A 23959-nucleotide genomic window follows, 5' to 3' on the forward strand; every position below is an offset into this window, starting at 1 on the left:
TCAAATGATAGATACTTGGGTGTTTCTTCTTTCTGGCTATGGTGAATATTGTCACTATGAGCATTCAAGTCCAAGTTTTTATTTCAGTTCTTTTGCTTTTCTACTTAAGAGTAGAGCTGCTGAGTACTGTATTCTATATTGAATGCTTTGAAAAACTAACAAACTGTTTTCCAAATTGCTGTACCATTTTAATAATTCTACCAGCAGTTTATAAGGGTTTCAGTTTCTCCACGTGTTTGTCAACATTTGTTATTTTCTATTTCATTTTAGTCTTCCTAATGGGTGTGAAATATAGCCTCATTGTGGTCTTTTTTGTGTCTTTTAATGTGTTTACTATGTATTTCTATATCTTTTCAGAAGAAATGTCTATCAAATACTTTGCCTGCTTTTAATTAGGAATTTAAAAAAAAAACTAAGTTCTTTATAAATTCTGGATAAAAAGCCCTTATCAGTCATCATATATAATCATAAATGATTTGCAAATAATTACTTCCATTCTGTAGGTTGTCTTTTCATGTTTTATTACATTTTAATGTAAATATCCTAGAAATACATTATGGACTTTCTAAACACCCAGAAACCATTATTAAGTAAATTTTAAATTTTACTAAGATCTTTATAAAACAAGTATTTAAGTCATATGCAAAATAAGTTACATGCATATAGACATTGATCCAAGAGAGAAATCTAGACTACCCCAGAAACCTAAGAGTTCTTGAGTGATAAAAGATTACCACAGAACTGAAATATCAAAGAGGACTATATTTTTTCTCTCCTACTTTACTGTAAAATAAAGGAATATACAGTACCAGGCTTAGAAAATTCTTATGAGTACCAAGGGGGAAATTTAGCACACTCCTCTTTAATTATACAGCTGGAGGTAATTATCTTCCAAAACAGTAAATCATTCGTTTGTGTTATTTATGCATTTAAGCCACTGATATATCCAGGCACTGCTCACAAAGTTAAAGGACTCTGGAACACATGTAGTGCACACAGAGAAGTACCATCAAGCCCTTGGGGCAGGTCACTGATGTAAACCATCATGCATTCCCTTAGTAAACACAGGGAGCAACTACCAAATTCTAGACATTGTGTGGGGCAATGGAAACACAGAAACAATAAGGCAGGTGAATGCAAGTAGAGGTCTGTTCACACTTGTTTGGAAATACCTATAATGAAGCAACACCAACTAGGAATGGAAGTTGGGGTCAGAAAAACCTCCAACATTTATTAATTTCTGAAAACTGTCACATTCATTCCACAAATACTTACTGGATATGATACAAGGTGTAAGAGATATACGACCAAACAGTTCATGAGCTAGTGGATAACCATACAGACACAAGAAAACAGTGCCAGGTAACATGTGCTAGAATGAAGCTTCACACAGCAGGGATCTAACCTCCACCACTGATGTGTGCCACCTGCCTAGACCAGGGCCTGAAGCACGGCAGGCACTTGGGAAAATTTGCTGACTGACAGATCTAGCTAGACCTGTCCACTGAGAATGATGGAAAGAGCTGCCTTGCTAAACAGATCAGAAGGTGAAGGGGGGACCAAACAGGCCATCCCCAGTAGACTTTAGCTATAGACAGGCCTTATCTTTAAGCAGGTTCTTCAAGAAGCAGACCCTGAGCAAGGACTCAGTGCAAGGGGTTTGTTAAGGACATATGGTCAGGAGAAACAAGTAACTAAGGGAAGTATGACTAGGAAAAGAAAAGGCCAAGGTAGACAGAAAACTCAAGTAGATAGATAGATTTTATTTAAAAAATATATAAATACAGAATTTATATGTAAATGCAAAATATAGAGAGAGAGTTTCCCCCTAGATTAGCTTTTTCCTTTTCCCAGCCACACTTCTCTTAGTCTACTAAATATATAGAGATACTGATTGAATGAAAACAAGTACCAAAGAAGAGACCAGAACCCTGCCAGGAAAACGAACCATTCTCTTACTTGAGCTTCAAGGTGAACCAGTGTGAAAGGCATGTACTTTAGTAAGAAATAAAGACTCAAAGGTGCAGGTGTAGGGCGAGATGTCTCAGACTGCACACGCTGGAGTCTGGCCTGAACCACCGACGCTCTCTCTCTTTCCTCTATATTAAGCCACACTGTCCAAACGTAAAGATAATAGAAACATGAAGAGGCCATCAACAACTCTGCTTAAATTTGTTCCTTTCTAAAAACAATCCAGTTTGGGATTATGCAGTAAAATTCAGGATGTTCTTAACTGAAAGAAAAATATGGGCATTTGGACACATTTCAAATTTTGCCTCTGGGCCTGTCTGGAGATAAAATCCTCAGCTTCTCCTCAGCCTTCTAAAACATGTTTAAAACTGCCCTATCAGGCTGAGGAAATTAAATGTTTGAATAGATCATTTTAACGTATAAGAGAGTGAATAAAACAGGATCCCTAAAATCAAGCTAGAAACAGTGTAGCTAAGTAGAGAGGCAAGTAATTAATATAAATGTGAATATGCTGCCAGGTGCCAGTGGCTCACAAGTGTAGTCCTAGCTACTTAGGAGGCAGAGATCAGGAGGATCGCAGTTCAAAGCCAGCCCAGGCAAATAGTTTGTAAAACCCTGTCTCAAAAAACCATATCACAAAAAATTGGGCTGGCAGAGTGGCTCAAGGTGAAGATCCTGAGTTCAAGCCCCAGTACCACAAAAAAAAAAAAAAAGAAAAGAAAAAATTGAAAATTCTAAATAAGCTAGAAAATAAATTCTGGAGGTGGATGGTAGTAATGGTGGCACAACAATGTCCATGCATGAGATACCATTGAACTGTATGCTTGAAAATGGTTAACATGATAAAAAGGAAATACATAGTATGGGAGCCCATTGAAGAAACAGCCTCTGGTTGGGGAGTCTAAGAAGTTTCATGGAGGAGATAATATTTGAGCTAGAATTTAGAGAACAGGAACAATTGGACTTTAATAGTCCAAAATAGAGAAACACGTCAAGCTGAGGGACCAGCTGAACAAATGCCCAGAAGCAGATATGAGGACACAGCCATGGATGTTTTGTTCTGGCAGCACAGATTGCATTGAGAGCCGGCAAATAAGGAAGGCAGAGCCATAGCCGTGGTTGCCCTCTACCAGAGAATTCAGCCGGATCCCCAGAGATCAGGAGTCAGCTAGTCCTGAAAGTGCCATGGGTCATTTGTTAAGCATTATGGAGACAAGGCAGTCACTGAAACAGTATTATAAGTCCCGTAACAGCAGCTCCAGAGCCTGAATGAAGGAAATGGCGATGAGGAAGAAGAGGGACAGACACACAGCAGAGGCACTGGAGAAGCAGGAGCGTCCGTGTGTCTGGAGTATCTGTGTATCTGGGTGCTAGGGAAAGGGCACAGGACTAACTGTTCTGCTGGGTTTTGAGAGCCTTTTTTTCCTGTTAAAACTTGGACACTCATCCTCATTCCAAAAAGAAAAATAACAAATGATCAAAAGCACATCCCTCCATCACCTGCCAAGAGGATTTTCTGGACCAGGGATGCCTGGAGGCTGTGTGACCTTGAACACCTTCTTTTCTTACCTGCTTGCTCATTCTCGGGTGGGAAACCATTCCAGTAGCTTCACTTCATGGACTTGTGAGCTTGGACGGGGATTCCTAGTAGAGTAAGCAATTATACCAGAAATGACGTGGGGAACTTTATCACTTTTGCATCACTGTGACCAAATACCTGACAGAAACAATTTAAGGGATGAGGGATTTATTTTGGCTCATGATTTCAAAGAGTTCAGTTCAAGGTCGCTTGACTCTGTGTTCCTGGGCCCATTATGAGGCAGAACATCATGGTAGGAGGAGCATGTGACAGACAGCCTTCTTCCTCTCATTGGGGACAGGAAGCAAAGAAAAAGGGAATATAGGAAGGAGTCAGTAACCTACTTCCTCCAACTAGGCCCCATCTCCTACCTTTCACCACCTCCCAATAATGTCATCATATTATGAATCCATCAAGGGATTGATCCATCCATGGTCAGATCTCTCATGATCTAATCGCCTCTGGAAACACCATCACAGACACCCCTACAGTCTGTGTTTTACTAAACCCCTCAGAATCTCTTAATCCAGACAAAGTGACAATGAAGATTAACCATCACAAGGACTCTTGACTGCCCAGTACTGCCATTTGTTCCAGGCAGTTCCATGCTGTTTATTCAGCCTTTTGGTATTAAGCACTCCTTGCATTATTTGTGCTTCTAGACTTGTGTATTGCTTGTCAGAGAAAATCAGGAGCTATAGGAAACACTATTTTCAATCATGTCCAGTGGAAAAATAATGAAATACCCAAAGTGCTTCTTTCCCTTGCTCTAACAACTGTATCTAAAAATATCATATTTTTATAAGATGGAGACTTCAAGCAGCACAAGAAAAATACCTGAAGCATAATTTGCCTCATTTTTCATTTTGCTAAAGTCTGGCAGAATATCTGTCTTTTCTGACTCTCTTGATGGATTTGGGCATCTTAACAACTCACCCAGTTTTCCTTGTAGGATTATTGATAACCTTTTCTCAACCATCAGCACTCCTCTTCCTGGCTATGAAAGATTCAGGGAAAAAAAAAAGATTTTTAGATTTTTGTGTCCTGAGTGTTTTCATCTTCACATCACCTTTCAAATGAAATGACTTCTGGAAGAAATTACTTGCTATAAGTATATATAAGATTATATGGCAATAGTTGAGAAAATTATCAACCATGTGTGACAGGGAAGCCATGCTAGAACTACAGAATGTTGGGACTGCAATGCTTCTCCAAAAAAGAGAAGTGTGTATATTGAAAGCAAGAGTTCTCTCCTAAAGCAGACCTGAAGGGAAGACTTGAGATCCATCCAACCTCACCTTGATCTCTGCATACCTCAGCTTCCATGAGACTGAAGATACCTTTGTCTAATCTGACTGAGAAGCAGAAAGTACATTTGCACAAATTACAAGCCAAGACCCATAAAAAAAAGAAAAAATTTTTTTTTCATTTTTCTTTTATTATTCATATGTGCATACAAGGCTTGGGTCATTTCTCCCCCCTGCCCCCACCCCCTCCCTTACCACCCACTCCACCCCCTCCCGCTCCCCCCCTCAATACCCAGCAGAAACTATTTTGCCCTTATCTCTAATTTTGTTGTAGAGAGAGTATAAGCAATAATAGGAAGGAACAAGGGGTTTTGCTGGTTGAGATAAGGATAGCTATACAGGGCATTGACTCACATTGATTTCCTGTGCGTGGGTGTTACCTTCTAGGTTAATTCTTTTTGATCTAACCTTTTCTCTAGTTCCTGGTCCCCTTTTCCTATTGGCCTCAGTTGCTTTAAGGTATCTGCTTTAGTTTCTCTGCATTAAGGGCAACAAATGCTAGCTAGTTTTTTAGGTGTCTTACCTATCCTCACCCCTCCCTTGTGTGCTCTCGCTTTTATCATGTGCTCATAGTCCAATCCCCTTGTTGTGTTTGCCCTTGATCTAATGTCCACTTGCAAAAATCCTCAACAAAATAATGGCAAATCAAATTCAGCAACACATCAAAAAGATTATTCACCACGACCAGGTAGGCTTCATCCCAGGGATGCAGGGGTGGTTCAACATACGAAAATCAATAAACGTAATAAACCACATTAACAGAAGCAAAGACAAAAACCACTTGATCATCTCAATAGATGCAGAAAAAGCCTTTGATAAGATCCAACATCATTTCATGATAAAAGCTCTAAGAAAACTAGGAATAGAAGGAAAGTTCCTCAACATTATAAAAGCTATATATGACAAACCTACAGCCAGCATTATACTTAACGGAGAAAAATTAAAACCATTCCCTCTAAAATCAGGAACCAGACAAGGATGCCCACTATCTCCACTCCTATTCAACATAGTACTGGAATTCCTAGCCAGAGAAATTAGGCAAGAAGAAGGAATAAAAGGAATACAAATAGGTAAAGAAACTGTCAAAATATCCCTATTTGCAGATGACATGATCCTATACCTTAAAGACCCAAAAAACTCTACTCAGAAGCTTCTAGACATCATCAATAGCTATAGCAAAGTAGCAGGATATAAAATCAACATAGAAAAATCATTAGCATTTCTATACACTAACAATGAGCAAACGGAAAAAGAATGTATGAAAACAATTCCATTTACAATAGCCTCAAAAAAAATCAAATACCTAGGTGTAAACCTAACAAAAGATGTGAAAGCCCTCTACAAGGAAAACTATACACTTCTGAAGAAAGAGATTGAGGAAGACTATAGAAAGTGGAGAGATCGCCCATGCTCATGGATTGGTAGAATCAACATAGTAAAAATGTCGATACTCCCCAAAGTAATCTACATGTTTAATGCAATTCCCATCAAAATTCCAATGACATTCATTAAAGAGATTGAAAAATCTACTGTGAAATTTATATGGAAACACAAGAGGCCACGAATAGCCAAGGCAATACTCAGTCAAAAGAACAATGCAGGAGGTATCACAATACCTGACTTCAAACTATATTACAAAGCAATAACAATAAAAACAGCATGGTACTGGCACAAAAACAGACATGAAGACCAGTGGAAAAAGAAAAATTTTAAATCCTCAGATGCCTAAAGTTAGTGCTCTAACATTTGTTTTGTATCTTCACAGAATTCTCCGAAGCTCTTTTGCCCCAAAAATAGAAGCTTTGACATAGATGCCATCTACAGTGTGATCGATGATGCCAAGCAGTATGTGTACATTGCAGTCATGGACTACTTGCCTATCTCCAGCACAAGCACCAAAAGGTCAGTGAGTTCCTAACATCTAGTTAGACCCAATTCCCAGGCCAGGCACTAAACTGGGGTCTACAGGAGATGGGTACCACAGGCATTGAGATGCTATATGTCATTTAAAAAGAGCACAGTCTTCTGACATGCCTGGTGTGCATTTGCAGTGTGCCCACCATGAGTCTCATCCCCAACTGGGTCCACTTTAAGGGCTCAGGGTCTCACCCTGCAGAGGACCTCAGTAGTTTACGTTATAGGCATGAGAACAATTTCAGAAAGAAGGTTGGGTAGTTCTCACTTTGAAGATTACTTGAAAAGAAAAGTAACATACAAAACAAGATGAAATAAAATAAGGCTGGGGTATAGCTCAGTGGTACAAAACTTGCCTGCCATGTGTGAGACCCTGGATTTGATCCCTAGGGCTTCAAAATAAATCATACGAAATATCATTTGAAAAATTGCTATCTTAAAATTATTAATGGGGATGTACCTGAAGGGTGTGCTGAGTGAAACTGAATGGTCATGACCAGATTTTTCTGAAATGAAGTATCACTTCCTTATATTCATGACACTTTTCATTAAATGCTAAATTCTCAAAAATCTTGTCAACGTAAAGAAGAAGAAAAATTTACATAGATGTTCCCAATCAGCACAGCCCTTTGTGTGGTAAGGAAAATGTCTTCAAAATGGAATCTTTTTCAATAATTCGTCATTGTTTAAGTGAGCAAGCACTTGGAATAAATGAGGGGTAGAATTTATGACAAACTGTCTGAGATTTGGGTGCTCGTCAGTGTTTTGAATAATTAGTTTAACCCAATAAATGTTGCAAAATGCACATTCCTGGGAGTGCAACCAAAGATCTTCTTGACTTTAAAAATGTCAATTTCAAAATATCCATTTACTGAGGTTAACTGACTACCTGTGCCTTATGTAGCTTGAATATTTGTCATGTTGCCAAGCCCACATATGCAAATGACTGTGAGACTAAAAAAAGAGACCACTCCTGATGACAATGGAAAAGCATTTGAAGCTTCAAGGTGCACATTCTTAAGACATTTCTACTTTAAATTATGGTATAATTTAACATCCATGAATTTTTTTTTCCAATACACTTTCACATCTTTTCAATCCCTGTGTTTTGTTTCTCCCACTTGCCATTGATTTTATTTTATATTTAGTTTTAGACTGCAGCTTCACTTTGGGAAGATGTTGAAAGCTAACTGATTTTGTCCAATTTTCCTGTCATTGAGAAGGAGAATGGTCAAGTTCGTGGAATTAAATGCTGGAATAAGAAGACGATTGCTAGGGATTAATAAAACTTTGTTTCACAAATTCCTGTGAACAAAATTGAAATCTTTCATGGTTAAGGGGGAAAGAATTAATATGAAGTATCTAAAACATCTTAGAAATATGAAAGAGGAAAATAAAAGAATGCTAAAAATCTAGAGACTCCTGAAATTTTACATTTTTATTATTAATCTATCATTTTAGCTATTATTCAAAGAATATACTTATTGTATTTTTAAAATTTCAAATCTATACTTTTAGCTTTCTAAACAAATGGTCTTCAAACAGAAATAAATAACTCAAACTTCCAGGTTATAATTAAATTCTTCTCAATCATATAAATGATTTTTTTGGCAGGACTGGAGTTTGAACTCAGGACCTCATCATTGCAAAGCAGGCACTTTACTGCTTGAGCCACACCTCCAATCCATTTTATTGTGGCTATTTTGGAGAGAGGATCTTGTGAACTTTTTGCCCAGGCTGGCCTCAAACCATGATTCTCCCAATCTCAGTCTTCTATGTAGCTGTGATTACAAGCATGAGCCACCAGTACTTGGTTGAATTTTTTTTTTAAGTCAAACTGGTTACTCATAGTCTTTGGAAGTTTTTCAACTTTAATGAACAAGTGAACAAATTTCATTCTGTTCATACAATTAACTAATATCTTACAGACTTAACTTTTAATCTACACACTGCCAAATATCCAAATGAAAAAGGAAAAAGTCAAAAATCAGAAATGATTGTCAGCCTGTAAAAAATACCCCATCATTTAGTGATCGTGTTAAAGTTTGTACTTTCTAGGAAGTTAATGAAATATAATGTGTGACCAAATAAATCCTACAATAAAATACCAGAAGCCCAGCCGGGCATAGAGTGATAGAGTGCTTGCCTAGCATGTACTGGGGTCGATCACCAGCACTGCAAGAAATAAATAAATACATACATACATAAATACACACATAAATATATACATACATACATGCACACATACATACAAACATAAATACATAAATATCAGAAGCTCAATTTCGCCTGTTCCTGGTATAGTAAGCAGGTTCCCTTTCTTTACGGAATTATCTTAATCACTGAGGTCTCATTTTGGAGTTGTCCATGGTTTTACCTCTTCAGTCATGTGAAATACTTCTTTTCAGAAGGAAGAAGGTAAATGTCTGATGGACTAATAAAAATGCAGCCTGGTTAGTCTTTGAGGTTCAACAGTCTTCCCTTCCTGCAGGTTTTAGTTACCCACTGATCAATTGCAGTCTGAAAATATTAAATAGAAAGTTCCAAAAATAAATAACTTGTAAATTTGAAATAACTTCCATGATGGTATATTGATGTAATTGTTCTCTTTTTATTAGTTATTATTACTAATCTCTTGTGCCTAATTTATAAATTAAACTTTAAGTATGCCGGTATGTATATATAGGAAAAAACAATATATAGTATTCAGTACTATCTGCAATATTTTCAGGTGCCCACTGAGGTTATCAGAATGTTTCACCCATGGATAATGGAAGAGTACTGTATTAATATCTTTCATTTATGCATTCATTTCATAAAAACTATTGAGCATTTACATACTTATTTTAACACTTGTGATTAAAGCATGAGCTGCATGTGGTCCCTGGAGCCCCATCTAAAGGAGACAGAGGGACACAGAATAGATTATTAGACCCTAGGGGTGTGGGTAGAGTGAACAGTACATATACAGAATATTATAGCAAAAGGATGGAGTTCCAGGGTTAGAGGAACCTCATTGGAGGAAATTCTTTTTTCTTTTTTGGAGGAAATTCTTACCTGAATATTTCAAAACATTCATCAAATTGCCAGAAAAGACTGAGAAAGGGAATTACCCAGGGAAAAGGCACAGTGTGAGCAAAGTTTCAGGTGGAGAAAAAAGAAAAGCCTGGGGAATTCAGTTCCAGATCATAGAGGCCACAGTAAGGGGTGAGAGGTCAAATTGGAAGGAGGTAGGGATCAGGAACCAGGGGCCTGACTGCTGGGGAGCTTTGTGACCTTGAGAAGCCTCCATTGTGTTTCATCAATGGGGTAATAACATCATCAAATCTGCTTCTATTTATTTTGTTTTTTTTTCTGGCAGTACTGGGGTTTGAACTCAGGACCTTGAGCTTGCTATGCGGGTGCTCTACCACTTAAGCTGCACCTCCAGCCCATTTCAATGGATCACTTTGGTGGTCATGGAGGATGCATTTGCCAGAGATAAGAGCAGAGGTAGGGGGACAGGTCTGTAATCTCAGCTACTCCAGAGGCAGAGGCCAGCCCAGGCAAAAGCACAAGACCCTATCTGAAAAACAAACTAAAGCAAAAAGGGCTAAGGGTATTTAGAGCACTTGCCTGGCTAGCACAGGCCTTGAATTCAAACTCCCCACCCAGTACCATAAGGAAAAAAAAAAAAAGCAGAAACCAATCAGGAGAATTTGGAGCAGAAGCCTGCGATGATTTTCCCAGTAGTCCTCAGTTTGTAGGTATAGAAATAGTCAAAGAGAATTATAGCACTAAGCCACGATTTAGATTTTGTTTGGAATGAGAGGAAGGTAGAGGGGCAAGTGCCCTGTGGATAAGCAGAGCAGAACTAGAATTAGGCTGAGCAGGCAAAAGAGACCAGGAGGAGTTGAAAGGCCAGGGACATTGGAGGGATCACAAGTCTGCAGCCCACCCAGAGGCTTCTAACATGAGATTAAGTGATCCTTCTGAAAGTGATGTGGTGTATTGGGGGGTTGTTGCTGGTAGAGCAGGAGGCTGTACCCGGTTCTTAAACCAAGGGGCCAAATGCTAGAAAATGCTTGACAAGACTTGAGGAGAAGCTGTGGCCTTCAGGAAAATCAGAATGAAGTTAAGGAAAAGGGATGAGGATTAGGAAAGAGGAAACCGTTGGCTTGATGGAGGATTCCAAGGGCCCAGCCTGAAGGTAAGAGGTAGGGGGGCTGTAGGAGGCTTGATCAGGAGGCATGATGCTGAGGACAGAGCAGAAGTTCAGTTGGGGGTGGTTACCCAAGAGGAGAGTTAAAAGTGGCATTTGGGCACAGACAGGGTGCTCAAGCCTCCTAACTGGAATTCTTTTGGAAAGTGGACTCAGTCCACATCGAGGTCCAGGTAGTGTTGGACGTGAGATGAGGGAGGTCTATGATGGGAAGTCAACCTGTCAGCACTCTAGTCCCTCACACAGCCTGGCCTGAAGGCAAGAGACCTCGTACAGGGCAGGAGCAGGTCCCAGGAAAGCTTGGTCTCTTTGTGCCTAATCTAAAAGACTTGCATTTCTTCAATGTAACCTACAAGGCTGTTTGTATATTGCAGAATAAAGTAATGAGCAGAGTAAGAAGAATGTTCTCTGTCATCTAGTGAATTTCTTACTCAATACTATTTTTTTATTTGTATGTATATGGACAATACTTCTGCAGGACTTACTGGCCAGACTTGGATGGGAAAATAAGAGAAGCATTAGTTTTGCGAAGCGTTAAAGTTCGACTCCTTATAAGCTTCTGGAAGGAAACTGACCCCCTCACGTTTAACTTCATTTCATCCCTTAAAGCTATTTGCACTGAAATAGCCAACTGCAGTTTGAAAGTTGTAAGTATTGCATTGACTGTGTATAAATAAGAAGTGCTTATTCCCTTTATATGTCAAAAAGCTATCAGCATACTCTTCCAGGTGAACTTCTGATAAGAACCAGGATAATCTTTGGTAGTAAAAATACTTCAAAAGGCAGGTTATTCTTCAAAACTGTCACACACAAAACAAAAAAAGTCCAACCCAAGTTTCCTTGGTCCAGCCCCCTTCAAATGTACATTCTACAGCACCTTTCCCATTTTGTTTGAACTGTTTCTTTCGCCCACTAGTCTTACTTGTAATGCTGTGACCAGTGGTACATTGGAACATGCACCAGCACAGACTCCTTAGTCCTAGCCTGGGTTCTTGTGCTTGCCTAGGTTCCTTGGGCCACACACTAATCTGTCTCTGAATACTGTGAGAAAGGCAAGATGAAGAATTGGTGACATCCTGAGAGTGCTCACTCTGTAGTCATCTCTTCTTCTGTCAAGGCCATTACATGCTCTGTGCCTTCTGCTTTCCATGCTCTTTATCCTTCATCTCACTGATGACTGACTAACCTTTAGGTCTCAGCTTTTCCCAAGCCCCTATGTATTCAACAAATGTGTGCTGAGACTGTACTCTGTGGCAGCCACTCTTCTAGATGATGGAGCTGTGTTCTTGTAGCACTCAGAGACAAGTGCTCTGCAATATCAGTTTTGATGCATGGCTTCCAGGATTACCCTGACCCTTAATATCCCAAGGTCAAACAGAAGAGAGTGGGCGACCATCCCTTCAATCTATCCTACAGCCCAGACATCATTCAGTGATGACACCAAAAGGCAAGAGAGGCGTTGAGCGTGTTCAGAAGGGTAGATCTGTCCCAGGTGAGGGGAATGATGACAAAAGAGCAGGTTTGTGGATCATCATGGTCTGAAGTTCTGGGAAACCCCTCTCCATTTTACTCCATTCTCACATAAAGAACCCTTGACCTTCCACTTAAATAGGGGAGAAAATGCTATGCTGTATAGCATTTTCCACAGATCTCTATTTTTCTGGTTTTTGTAAACTGAGGCACCATAGCCATGTTTATGGGTTCACAAATCCCTGTAAGTACTGGAAATATAAAACCAGATCTGTGGTTACTATGCCTCATCTCTCTTCCAGGTTGATTTTGCAAATAAATGAAATATCTAAGAGTTGGATTAGGGCACCAACCTGGATTTAGAATTGAATTCTGGGGATCAAAGAAATTGGTACAGTAAGCCAGAAAGAGACCTGAGAGAAGAGAGCTCAGTTGTGTTTAATGCCTTTTCACAACAGGAGAACACTTGGGATTATTTTGGCTCAGCAACTACTTTGTCTAAATAATTGAAGAGGCATTCAAGTCTTGGGGAGGGGTGGGGGGGGTCGGGAATCAAGAAAGGCAAAGACCAGGTGTCTAGCTCACCACTGTTCCAAGTGCCTAATATGACACCTGGCAGAGTGTTCACAACACCTGTACTGAGTGAGTGGACTCAGGAACTAATACAGTCAAAGACAGAAGTCAGGAAAGGCAGTGGTAAGTTCTACAACAGTGAAGGGAGGAGCAGAGCCCAGAGAAGCACCCAAGTCCAAGGCCTGGACTACCATTTCCAAGAAACTAGTGCCGCCCAGAGACGTCATGAACTCTGGAGGTGGGTGTGTGTAGTCAGAGGAGCAGGAGCTCTGGCACAGTGTGGAATATTTGCTCCCATCTTTTCTCTCAATGTCCCTTCAGCCAAATCAGGGGTCCCTCCCCCCCACCAGTTCCTGACCCCACAGTACACCTCCCTCTAAGGCCCCTGCAGTTAAATCTCACAGGTGTTAAGTTCCCTTATGGAAGACTTGGAAGATATTGCAAGGAAAGTATATCCTCCCATCATAAGCTCTACATACTCTTTGCCTCTGTGAACACAGATTGTGATGGTTCTGAATAAACAAACGTTAATAGCTCACTGCTGGCTACTTTTTTAAAACAGAGGCCATGCATTTCTAAGCGTCAAGACAAGCTGATGTGGGACGGAAGCTTATTGACTGAACATCCAGAGCACAGATGACTAGTGAGCTCTTCCAAGACAAGTGGGCATTGGAACCTTGTGCCCAGCCTTCAGGAGCCTTGTGGTGCTGACAGGCAGATCCAGGCAGTTGGGCAGTACACTCTGTCTGTGTAGGAGTGGGCGTTCTCATCCCTACCCTGACATCAGTTTGTGTCCTCAAGGAGATCATGGAAAGAGATTGTAGCTCATGAGACTGTCACACTTCACTTGATCTTTGGATTTTAATAAAGTAACCAATCATTTTTGAAATGTCTTTGCTGTCGCTTACAATATATTAAGGTATCTAAGGTTATAGATGAATAAGATTTCTGCTGTCACGTGAGTCTCCCAGATGAAGCTGTCTCTCCTTTTCAGGGTTATCATGGACTTTCTAGAGTAAATGGGTTCTCACTAAAACCTCAAGCTGGGACTCTATCCTTGACTTAACTTAGGATGCATAATTTATTCCTTTTCAAATCTATCTTGAGTCTCTAAAAATATCTCTCTCAGAAGGAAACAGTCCAATGAATGTGTGGACATGTATAATGACAAAATGTCCAAGTGAGATCACTGCTGGCTATTATTGAGTGATGATACCCTACATAGTCATGTGACTTCGTGATTACACAACTATGTTCTAAGAGCATTTATAGGTTTTTGAGTCAGTTTGAACATTTCACAAATCTGCACAGATTTTGCAGAAGACAGGGAAGAAGATAAACCAGGAAGCACAATCCATAACCATGGTGATCTGGCCCTGGGAGATTATTTCTCAGGGCTGTGGAAGAGCAGGTTTGGGGTAGTAGACCTTGGTTTGAGCAACACAAATCTCACGGGTTTTACAAAACTCAGAATTGAATTTTCAGGACTGGAAGGGACCTTGTGATCATCAAGGTCAGAGCATAGGGGAACAATAACCCTCATTCTTGCCCCAAACCAAATTTGAACACTTGGAATTTTGACACTATAAATGATGTCTCTTTTTCTACATATCTCACTTTCCTCTCTATCTCTTCTTTCCTTACAACACATAAGGTTCCATAGCTGTAAGACAGACTAGAAAGATCCCATGCAGTTCTGAAAATGTTTTCCAATGAAGGAGACCTGAGACCCTCACCTTTGATGGGTGTTTCTTGTGAGCTAAGTTCTCTGAGTCCCCTGAGTACAGTCACAGTTGAAGCCTCATCCAACATTTTCCAAATTCGACATTGTGGGGCCCAGGCCTGATCATTACTGCTGTTAACTCCCATCTCCTAGTTCCTCCATCTTTGGCCTTAGTTGAACTGGAATGCTGATTTGGGGGCCATATTAAAGTTGAAAGTCAAGATTCTTGGTTTGGTGATGGGGGACCTAGTAGTCATGATTTGATTCAATTTCAAACCATCAATTGTGTTAACTTTTCTTTCTTGAGTTACCTGTTAAAAGAGCTTGTAGACCCAGGTGTTTAGAAGGAAAATATTTGCTTCTGTGGCAAAATATCTTTTGACCTTGGTGAATTCCCAGTTGAATGAGTTAGTCATTGACATAATGTGTGTGCTTTGTGGAAATATCCATTCAGCTTGTTGGCATGCTTCACAGAGCACCTTGAGGCAGGTATGGATGCCAGTGTACCCTGCTAAATAAGACAAGGAGAATTAAACAACCTCTGGCTCTCACCTTCTTGAAAGAATGGATTTTGTGTTCATTCTGTAGCTTAAAAGTATTAATTATAGAGCTAGCTGCTAATTTTCTTTCTTGTTGCCTATCTAGATTTGAGAATAAAAATAGCTTCCTCTATACAAAGTAACAAGAGTACAGTTTAAAACCCAATATGAGGTCCATTGTTGATATTTGTATAATACACTCTTTTATGCTCTAACAAAACCAAAAACATTCTCAATTCACCTACTTTTTTTTCTTTTTGTCTTACAGAAATTTTTTGATCTGGAAAGAGAGAATGCTTGTGCAACAAAAGAACAAAAGAATCACACCTTTCCTAAATTAAATCGCAACAAGTACATGGTGACAGATGGAGCAGCCTATATTGGTAGGTGTCAGGGCTGAAAAGCTCCTCAGGGGTCACCAGGCAGTGGGAGTGTGCTCTCAGAAGCCACAGCTGGTGACAGGGCATCTGGTGGTTAGGAGACAGGAGGGCAAGGCAAAGAGCTGTACAGCCAGAAGTCTCCTCTGTGGCCTGAGTCACATGCTAGGAGATTATGCTTTGAGGATTCTTTTCATTCAGGTTCTGCAGACACTCTCTGGTCCACTTGCCTCATTTTTATAGGTGAGGGAACAAATGGCTCTTCAGAGGTGAGGCCAGCACTCTAATGAGCTCAGTGTTCGTTCTCCTGCGCACAGTACCACAGTACAGCCTGTCGTGGGTCACGGGGACAGTGTTGGAGTCATTCAGGGCCAGAACTGAGCAGCAGTGTCATGACATTTTCTAAATGTCTACCTCTGGACGAGTGACTCAAGCTCTCGGTTGTCTCATCAAGAGGCTGGTGACAGTTTCCACTTCATTGAGTGAAGTTTAAATGACATAATACACACAAAGTCCTTACCATATGGATAAACCCAATTAATGTTAGTTATTATTATGAAGGCAATAAATTCCAGATACCAAAATCATTATATTGTTAGAATTGTTTCCTGATGCATCAAATCTATTCTGACCTTCCATGGTATGTATGTGTCCAGGTCACCCCTTCACTGGAACCAATGGAATCCATATCATTTTAACAAATTTTCCAGTAAAAAATACACCATCTTTACTTTGTGAAGCACTTTATCTTATTTCAATCTCTTAGAATATCACCAGTATGGAGGGCAGTGTCTGTCATCTTAGAAGTGAGGACACGTGAGCTGTAAGATGAGGTGACTCAGTCACACAAGTGTTGGGGAGGTGCTGTGTCTTCCAAGCCAGACAGTCTCCCACGAGCCACTAGAGACCTTCCAGCCCAGCTCAGTGAGAAAATGATCTGTCTTTTTCTATGTTTAGTAGTTTTAGCATCACTTTATAAAATAGAGTACTAAAATATTTTTAAATGTGTATCATTCTGATTGTTCTGGGATATGACCGTATTATTTTGTTCCTCTAGTCCCTTTTAGGAATTAGTATGTGATTATTTGGATTTCCTCCTGTTTGTCATTTATGGGAACTAGAATGGAAATCAGCTTCTTTTCAAGCAAGGGACAAAAAACCAACTCTAACTTGCTTATTAAAAACAGGAACTTTTGTTTCAATTATCCAGAAATCCAAGGATGGATCAAGTCTTTTGCACAGTGGTTTTCAGGACCCAAGTCTAGACATTGTGCAGTTTGTTTAAAGTAAGATGTTGTGGGTACATTCAGTAGTAACTTAACCAGAGGAGAACAAAGCTAGGATCAGACCCAGACTGTTGGTAATTTATAAGCTAATTTTTGCCAGTCTTAAAATGGCTCATGCAGATAACCTGTATTTGAATTCCAGCACTGACACAAGCAGAAAGATAGTAGAAGTCATGTAATCTCTTGTAAACCTCTGTCTTCTCATCTGTGAAATTGGGATAATAACACCCACCCTTTGGTGTAGTCTAAGGATTAAATGAGATAAGGTATGAATCATTCCTAATACTGTCTCTGATCTGTCTAGATCCTTAGTAAATATTGATTCCTTGTCTTCCTACAACATTTCAAGTTATTTCATTTTTATATGTAACATGCTAGCAAAACATCAATTCCCTAGAATGAAGCATAGATCTAGTATAATAACATTCAAAGAACATTAAGAGAGAAATTCATTGATAAGTTAAAAATTATCAGCATTTCTGGACTCTCTTAAGTCATCACTCAGATGCTTGGTGAGAATGTAGAATTAAGAAAAAGCCACACCATGGCCTGTCATAGAATTCTAACTCCGTTTGGTTTTCACAAGATCTCCTTAGGGATCCCCAAACAGTGTCACCTCTAATTTTGATTCTCCAGAGCATGTTTGATTAGAGCTCTGCAAACTTGTCTGGAAGATGTGTAGTTATGGAGAGCTAACAAGGGACAGCAGGTTAATTGAAGGCACTGGAAATGGCAGTTTCTTTTTTTTTTTTTTTTCATTTTTCTTTTATTATTCATATGTGCATACAAGGCTTGGTTTATTTCTCCCCCCTGCCCCCACCCCCTCCCTTACCACCCACTCCACCCCCTCCCGCTCCCCCCCTCAATACCCAGCAGAAACTATTTTGCCCTTATCTCTAATTTTGTTGTAGAGAGAGTATAAGCAATAATAGGAAGGAACAAGGGGTTTTGCTGGTTGAGATAAGGATAGCTATACAGGGCATTGACTCACATTGATTTCCTGTGCGTGGGTGTTACCTTCTAGGTTAATTCTTTTTAATCTAACCTTTTCTCTAGTTCCTGGTCTCCTTTTCCTATTGGCCTCAGTTGCTTTAAGGTATCTGCTTTAGTTTCTCTGCATTAAGGGCAACAAATGCTAGCTAGTTTTTTAGGTGTCTTACCTATCCTCATATCTCCCTTGTGTGCTCTCGCTTTTATCATGTGCTCATAGTCCAATCCCCTTGTTGTGTTTGCCCTTGATCTAATGTCCACATATGAGGGAGAACATACGATTTTTGGTCTTTTGAGCCAGGCTAACCTCACTCAGAATGATGTTCTCCAATTCCATCCATTTACCAGCGAATGATAACATTTCGTTCTTCTTCATGGCTGCATAAAATTCCATTGTGTATAGATACCACATTTTCTTAATCCATTCGTCAGTGCTGGGGCATCTTGGCTGTTTCCATAACTTGGCTATTGTGAATAGTGCCGCAATAAACATGGATGTGCAGGTGCCTCTGGAGTAACAGTCTTTTGGGTATATCCCCAAGAGTGGTATTGCTGGATCAAATGGTAGATCGATGTCCAGCTTTTTAAGTAGCCTCCAAATTGTTTTCCAGAGTGGTTGTACTAGTCTACATTCCCACCAACAGTGTAAGAGGGTTCCTTTTTCCCCGCATCCTCGCCAACACCTGTTGGTGGTGGTGGTGCTGATGATGGCTATTCTAACAGGGGTGAGGTGGAATCTTAGCGTGGTTTTAATTTGCATTTCCTTTATTGCTAGAGATGGTGAGCATTTTTTCATGTGTTTTCTGGCCATTTGAATTTCTTCTTTTGAGAAAGTTCTGTTTAGTTCACCTGCCCATGGAAATGGCAGTTTCAAAAAGATCTGGTGAAAGCACATTCTAGTTTAAGAAAAATCCTGGATAAGAGGGCTCCAGGTGGGAAAGGGAGTTGATATGTTTGGGGGGCTCCAGAGGGCTGAGGAGGGGCCAAAGGCTGAAACTACAAAGGAACAGATTCCGGCTTTGCCTCCCAGAAGATTTTGCCACCGATGGTTGCAGGGCTTTAGATCAGTGTCCTATTCAGTAAATACGTCTGCAGTGAGACCTGACTTGTCACAGAGGGACTAGAAGAAATCCCAGCACTTACAAAGGCTCCAGTTCTCTTTGCAGAAACAATTCTTAACCAAAGAGGAGAACAAAACCCAGCTCAGATAAGACATGGACCAGTGGTAATTTATAAACCAACTTGTGTCTGTCCTGATATGACTCAATATTTTCAGCGAGAATAATTCTTGGTTGGGGATGTTGTAGATAGCTCACAAAGTTTGGAGACCTGGGTACACCATTGGTTAGCCATGAGACATAGGGCAAATTTATTTACCTCTTTGAGCCTGCTTCCCACTCCTCATCTCTAAAGTGAAAGTAGATCCTACCAATCACATGAAATAATGTATATAAATATAAGTATACAGCTTTGCTCACAGTAGGCACTTAATAATTGATAGCTCATCTACCCTCAGCCTCCTTTGCTCCCTGGCCTCAACCCCAGTTCTTCCCTTAATGTTCCCAGCCACTCCTCTGTCCACAAGATTTCTTCCTCCTGTTAGGGTCTGGCTCTCTCGTCCCAATTAAATTTCAATGCATCTCTACTTACTCAATGGAATGGTTCTTTCATGACACCTCTAGTCAGAGTTAGAAATTTCCTTTTCTCCTGTGCTCATGGGATTGTGTGCATGGTTCTCATGGACTCATGTATACTTTTTATAGAATTGTAATTATTGTGTTTCTCCCGGACTCCTTGAAGGCACGCCATTTTCAGTTTTATATTTACAGCTAGTTGACATTAGTTCCACAATGAGCATGCAATAAATGAAGGACAAAGACGATCAAGGCAAAAAATGGTCCTGTGCCCTCCGGAGAAGAAAGCTTTGTTTTTCTGGAAACTTGTCTTCATTGGATACCAAAGACAAGAGATTTCTGCTGGAGTTTTTGTATTGCCCAGCCCTTTTATCCACCCACACCTAGAAGGTGGACTACACATGAATAGCATATTCATGATTAGCTCTTCTGGGACATATCCCAGCTTTACTACTGGTATGAGTTGAATTGTGTTCCCTCGAAGTTCACATGTTGAGTCCTAACCCACAGTATCATACAATGTGAGCTTCTTTTTTTTTTTTTAATATATGTTATTTTTTTATTAAGATATGTTTGACAGTCATGTGCTTTGAACACAGGGACTTGTACTTTCTTAGCCACCCTTCTAACATTCAAATCAGACTCCTAGCTCTTTAGTGCTATTTTATTTTATTTTATTTTTTTCATTTTTCTTTTATTATTCATATGTGCATACAAGGCTTGGGTCATTTCTCCCCCCTGCCCCCACCCCCTCCCTTACCACCCACTCCACCCCCTCCTGCTCCCCCCCCTCAATACCCAGCAGAAACTATTTTGCCCTTATTTCTAATTTTGTTGTAGAGAGAGTATAAGCAATAATAGGAAGGAACAAGGGGTTTTGCTGGTTGAGATAAGGATAGCTATACAGGGCATTGACTCACATTGATTTCCTGTGTGTGTGTGTTACCTTCTAGGTTAATTCTTTTTGATCTAACCTTTTCTCTAGTTCCTGGTCCCCTTTTCCTATTGGCCTCAGTTGCTTTAAGGTATCTGCTTTAGTTTCTCTGCATTAAGGGCAACAAATGCTAGCTAGTTTTTTAGATGTCTTACCTATCCTCACCCCTCCCTTGTGTGCTCTCACTTTTATCATGTGCTCATAGTCCAATCCCCTTGTTGTGTTTGCCCTTGATCTAATGTCCACATATGAGGGAGAACATACGATTTTTGGTCTTTTGAGCCAGGCTAACCTCACTCAGAATGATGTTCTCCAATTCCATCCATTTACCAGCGAATGATAACATTTCGTTCTTCTTCATGGCTGCATAAAATTCCATTGTGTATAGATACCACATTTTCTTAATCCATTCGTCAGTGCTGGGGCATCTTGGCTGTTTCCATAACTTGGCTATTGTGAATAGTGCCGCAATAAACATGGATGTGCAGGTGCCTCTGGAGTAACAGTCTTTTGGGTATATCCCCAAGAGTGGTATTGCTGGATCAAATGGTAGATCGATGTCCAGCTTTTTAAGTAGCCTCCAAATTTTTTTCCAGAGTGGTTGTACTAGTCTACATTCCCACCAACAGTTTAAAGGGTTCCTTTTTCCCCGCGTCCTTGCCAACACCTGTTGTTGGTGGTGTTGCTGATGATGGCTATTCTAACAGGGGTGAGGTGGAATCTTAGTGTGGTTTTAATTTGCATTTCCTTTATTGCTAGAGATGGTGAGCATTTTTTCATGTGTTTTCTGGCCATTTGAATTTCTTCTTTTGAGAAAGTTCTGTTTAGTTCACTTGCCCATTTCTTTATTGGTTCATTAATTTTGGGAGAATTTAGTTTTTTGAGTTCCCTATATATTCTGGTTATCAGCCCTTTGTCTGATTTGTAGCTGGTAAATATTTTCTCCCACCCTGTGGGTGTTCTCTTCAGTTTAGAGACCATTTCTTTTGATGAACAGAAGCTTTTTAGTTTTATGAGGTCCCATTTATCTATGCTATCTCTTAGTTGCTGTGCTGCTGGGGTTTCATTGAGAAAGTTCTTACCTATACCTACTAATTCCAGAGTATTTCCTACTCTTTCTTGTATCAACTTAAAAGTTTGTGGTCTGATATTAAGATCCTTGATCCATTTTGAGTTAATCTTGGTATAGGGTGATATACATGGATCTAGTTTCAGTTTTTTGCAGACTGCTAACCAGTTTTCCCAGTTTTTGTTGAAGAGGCTGCTATTTCTCCATCGTATATTTTTAGCTCCTTTGTCAAAGATAAGTTGCTCATAGTTGTGTGGCTTCATATCTGGATCCTCTATTCTGTTCCACTGGTCTTCATGTCTGTTTTTGTGCCAGTACCATGCTGTTTTTATTGTTATTGCTTTGTAATATAGTTTGAAGTCAGGTATTGTGATACCTCCTGCATTGTTCTTTTGACTGAGTATTGCCTTGGCTATTCGTGGCCTCTTGTGTTTCCATATAAATTTCACAGTAGATTTTTCAATCTCTTTAATGAATGTCATTGGAATTTTGATGGGAATTGCATTAAACATGTAGATTACTTTGGGGAGTATCGACATTTTTACTATGTTGATTCTACCAATCCATGAGCATGGGAGATCTCTCCACTTTCTATAGTCTTCCTCAATCTCTTTCTTCAGAAGTGTATAGTTTTCCTTGTAGAGGTCTTTCACATCTTTTGTTAGGTTTACACCTAGGTATTTGATTTTGTTTGAGGCTATTGTAAATGGAATTGCTTTCATACATTCTTTTTCCGTTTGCTCATTGTTAGTGTATAGAAATGCTAATGATTTTTCTATGTTGATTTTATATCCTGCTACCTTGCTATAGCTATTGATGATGTCTAGAAGCTTCTAAGTAGAGTTTTTTGGGTCTTTAAGGTATAGGATCATGTCATCTGCAAATAGGGATATTTTGACAGTTTCTTTACCTATTTGTATTCCTTTTATTCCTTCTTCTTGCCTAATTGCTCTGGCTAGGAATTCCAGTACTATGTTGAATAGGAGTGGAGATAGTGGGCATCCTTGTCTGGTTCCTGATTTTAGAGGGAATGGTTTTAATTTTTCTCCGTTAAGTATAATGCTGGCTGTAGGTTTGTCATATATAGCTTTTATAATGTTGAGGAACTTTCCTTCTATTCCTAGTTTTCTTAGAGCTTTTATCATGAAATGATGTTGGATCTTATCAAAGGCTTTTTCTGCATCTATTGAGATGATCAAGTGGTTTTTGTCTTTGCTTCTGTTAATGTGGTTTATTACGTTTATTGATTTTCGTATGTTGAACCACCCCTGCATCCCTGGGATGAAGCCTACCTGGTCGTGGTGAATAATCTTTTTGATGTGTTGCTGAATTCGATTTGCCATTATTTTGTTGAGGATTTTTGCATCAATGTTCATTAAGGAGATTGGCCTATAGTTCTCCTTTTTGGAGGTGTCTTTGCCTGGTTTTGGGATAAGTGTAATACTGGCTTCATAAAATGTGTTTGGTAGTTTTCCTTCCCTTTCTATTTCGTGGAACAGTTTAAGGAGGGTTGGTATCAGTTCTTCTTTAAAGGTCTGATAGAATTCAGCAGAGAATCCATCAGGTCCTGGACTTTTCTTTTTGGGGAGACTCTTGATTGCTGCTTCAATTTCATTTTGTGTAATAGGTCTATTCAGGTGATTAATTTCCTCTTGGTTCAGTTTTGGATGATCATATGTATCTAGAAATCTGTCCATTTCTTTAAGATTTTCAAATTTATTTGAATATAGGTTCTCAAAGTAGTCTCTGATGATTTCCTGGACTTCCATGGTGTTTGTTGTTATCTCCCCTTTTGCATTCCTAATTCTACTAATTTGGGTTTTTTCTCTCCTCATTTTAGTCAGGTTTGCCAGGGGTCTATCGATCTTGTTTATTTTTTCAAAGAACCAACTTTTTGTTTCATTAATTCTTTGTATGGTTTTTTTGGTTTCTATTTCGTTGATTTCAGCTCTTATTTTTATTATTTCTCTCCTTCTATTTGTTTTGGGATTTGTTTGTTCTTGTTTTTCTAGGAGTTTGAGATGTATCATTAGGTCATTGATTTGGGATCTTTCAATCTTTTTAATATATGCACTCATGGCTATAAACTTTCCTCTCAAGACTGCCTTAGCTGTGTCCCATAGGTTCCGGTAGGTTGTGTTTTCATTTTCATTGACTTCCAGGAACTTTTTAATTTCCTCTTTTATTGCATCGATGATCCATTCTTCATTAAGTAATGAGTTATTTAGTTTCCAGCTGTTTGCATGTTTTTTGTCTTTACTTTTGTTGTTGAGTTCTACTTTTACTGCATTGTGGTCAGATAGTATGCACGGTATTATTTCTATTTTCTTATATTTGCTGAGACTTGCTTTGTGCCCTAGGATATGATCTATTTTGGAGAAGGTTCCATGGG

General features: G+C 39.5%; 1 protein-coding gene across 10 annotated transcripts in view; it reads left to right on the forward strand.

The window, feature by feature from the left end:
• Positions 1–23959, forward strand: part of Pld5 (phospholipase D family member 5) — a 404115-nt gene that overhangs the window by 366457 nt on the left and 13699 nt on the right. For all 10 annotated transcript variants that reach the window (XM_074047195.1, XM_074047200.1, XM_074047198.1 and 7 more), the window contains 3 exons: positions 6623–6759; positions 11451–11619; positions 15546–15660. In XM_074047195.1, the coding sequence (XP_073903296.1) occupies positions 6623–6759; positions 11451–11619; positions 15546–15660 (421 nt within the window). The remainder of the gene's footprint in view (positions 1–6622; positions 6760–11450; positions 11620–15545; positions 15661–23959) is intronic.

Source organism: Castor canadensis, chromosome 11 (assembly GCF_047511655.1).
Source record: "Castor canadensis chromosome 11, mCasCan1.hap1v2, whole genome shotgun sequence".
Lineage (NCBI taxonomy): Eukaryota > Metazoa > Chordata > Mammalia > Rodentia > Castoridae > Castor > Castor canadensis.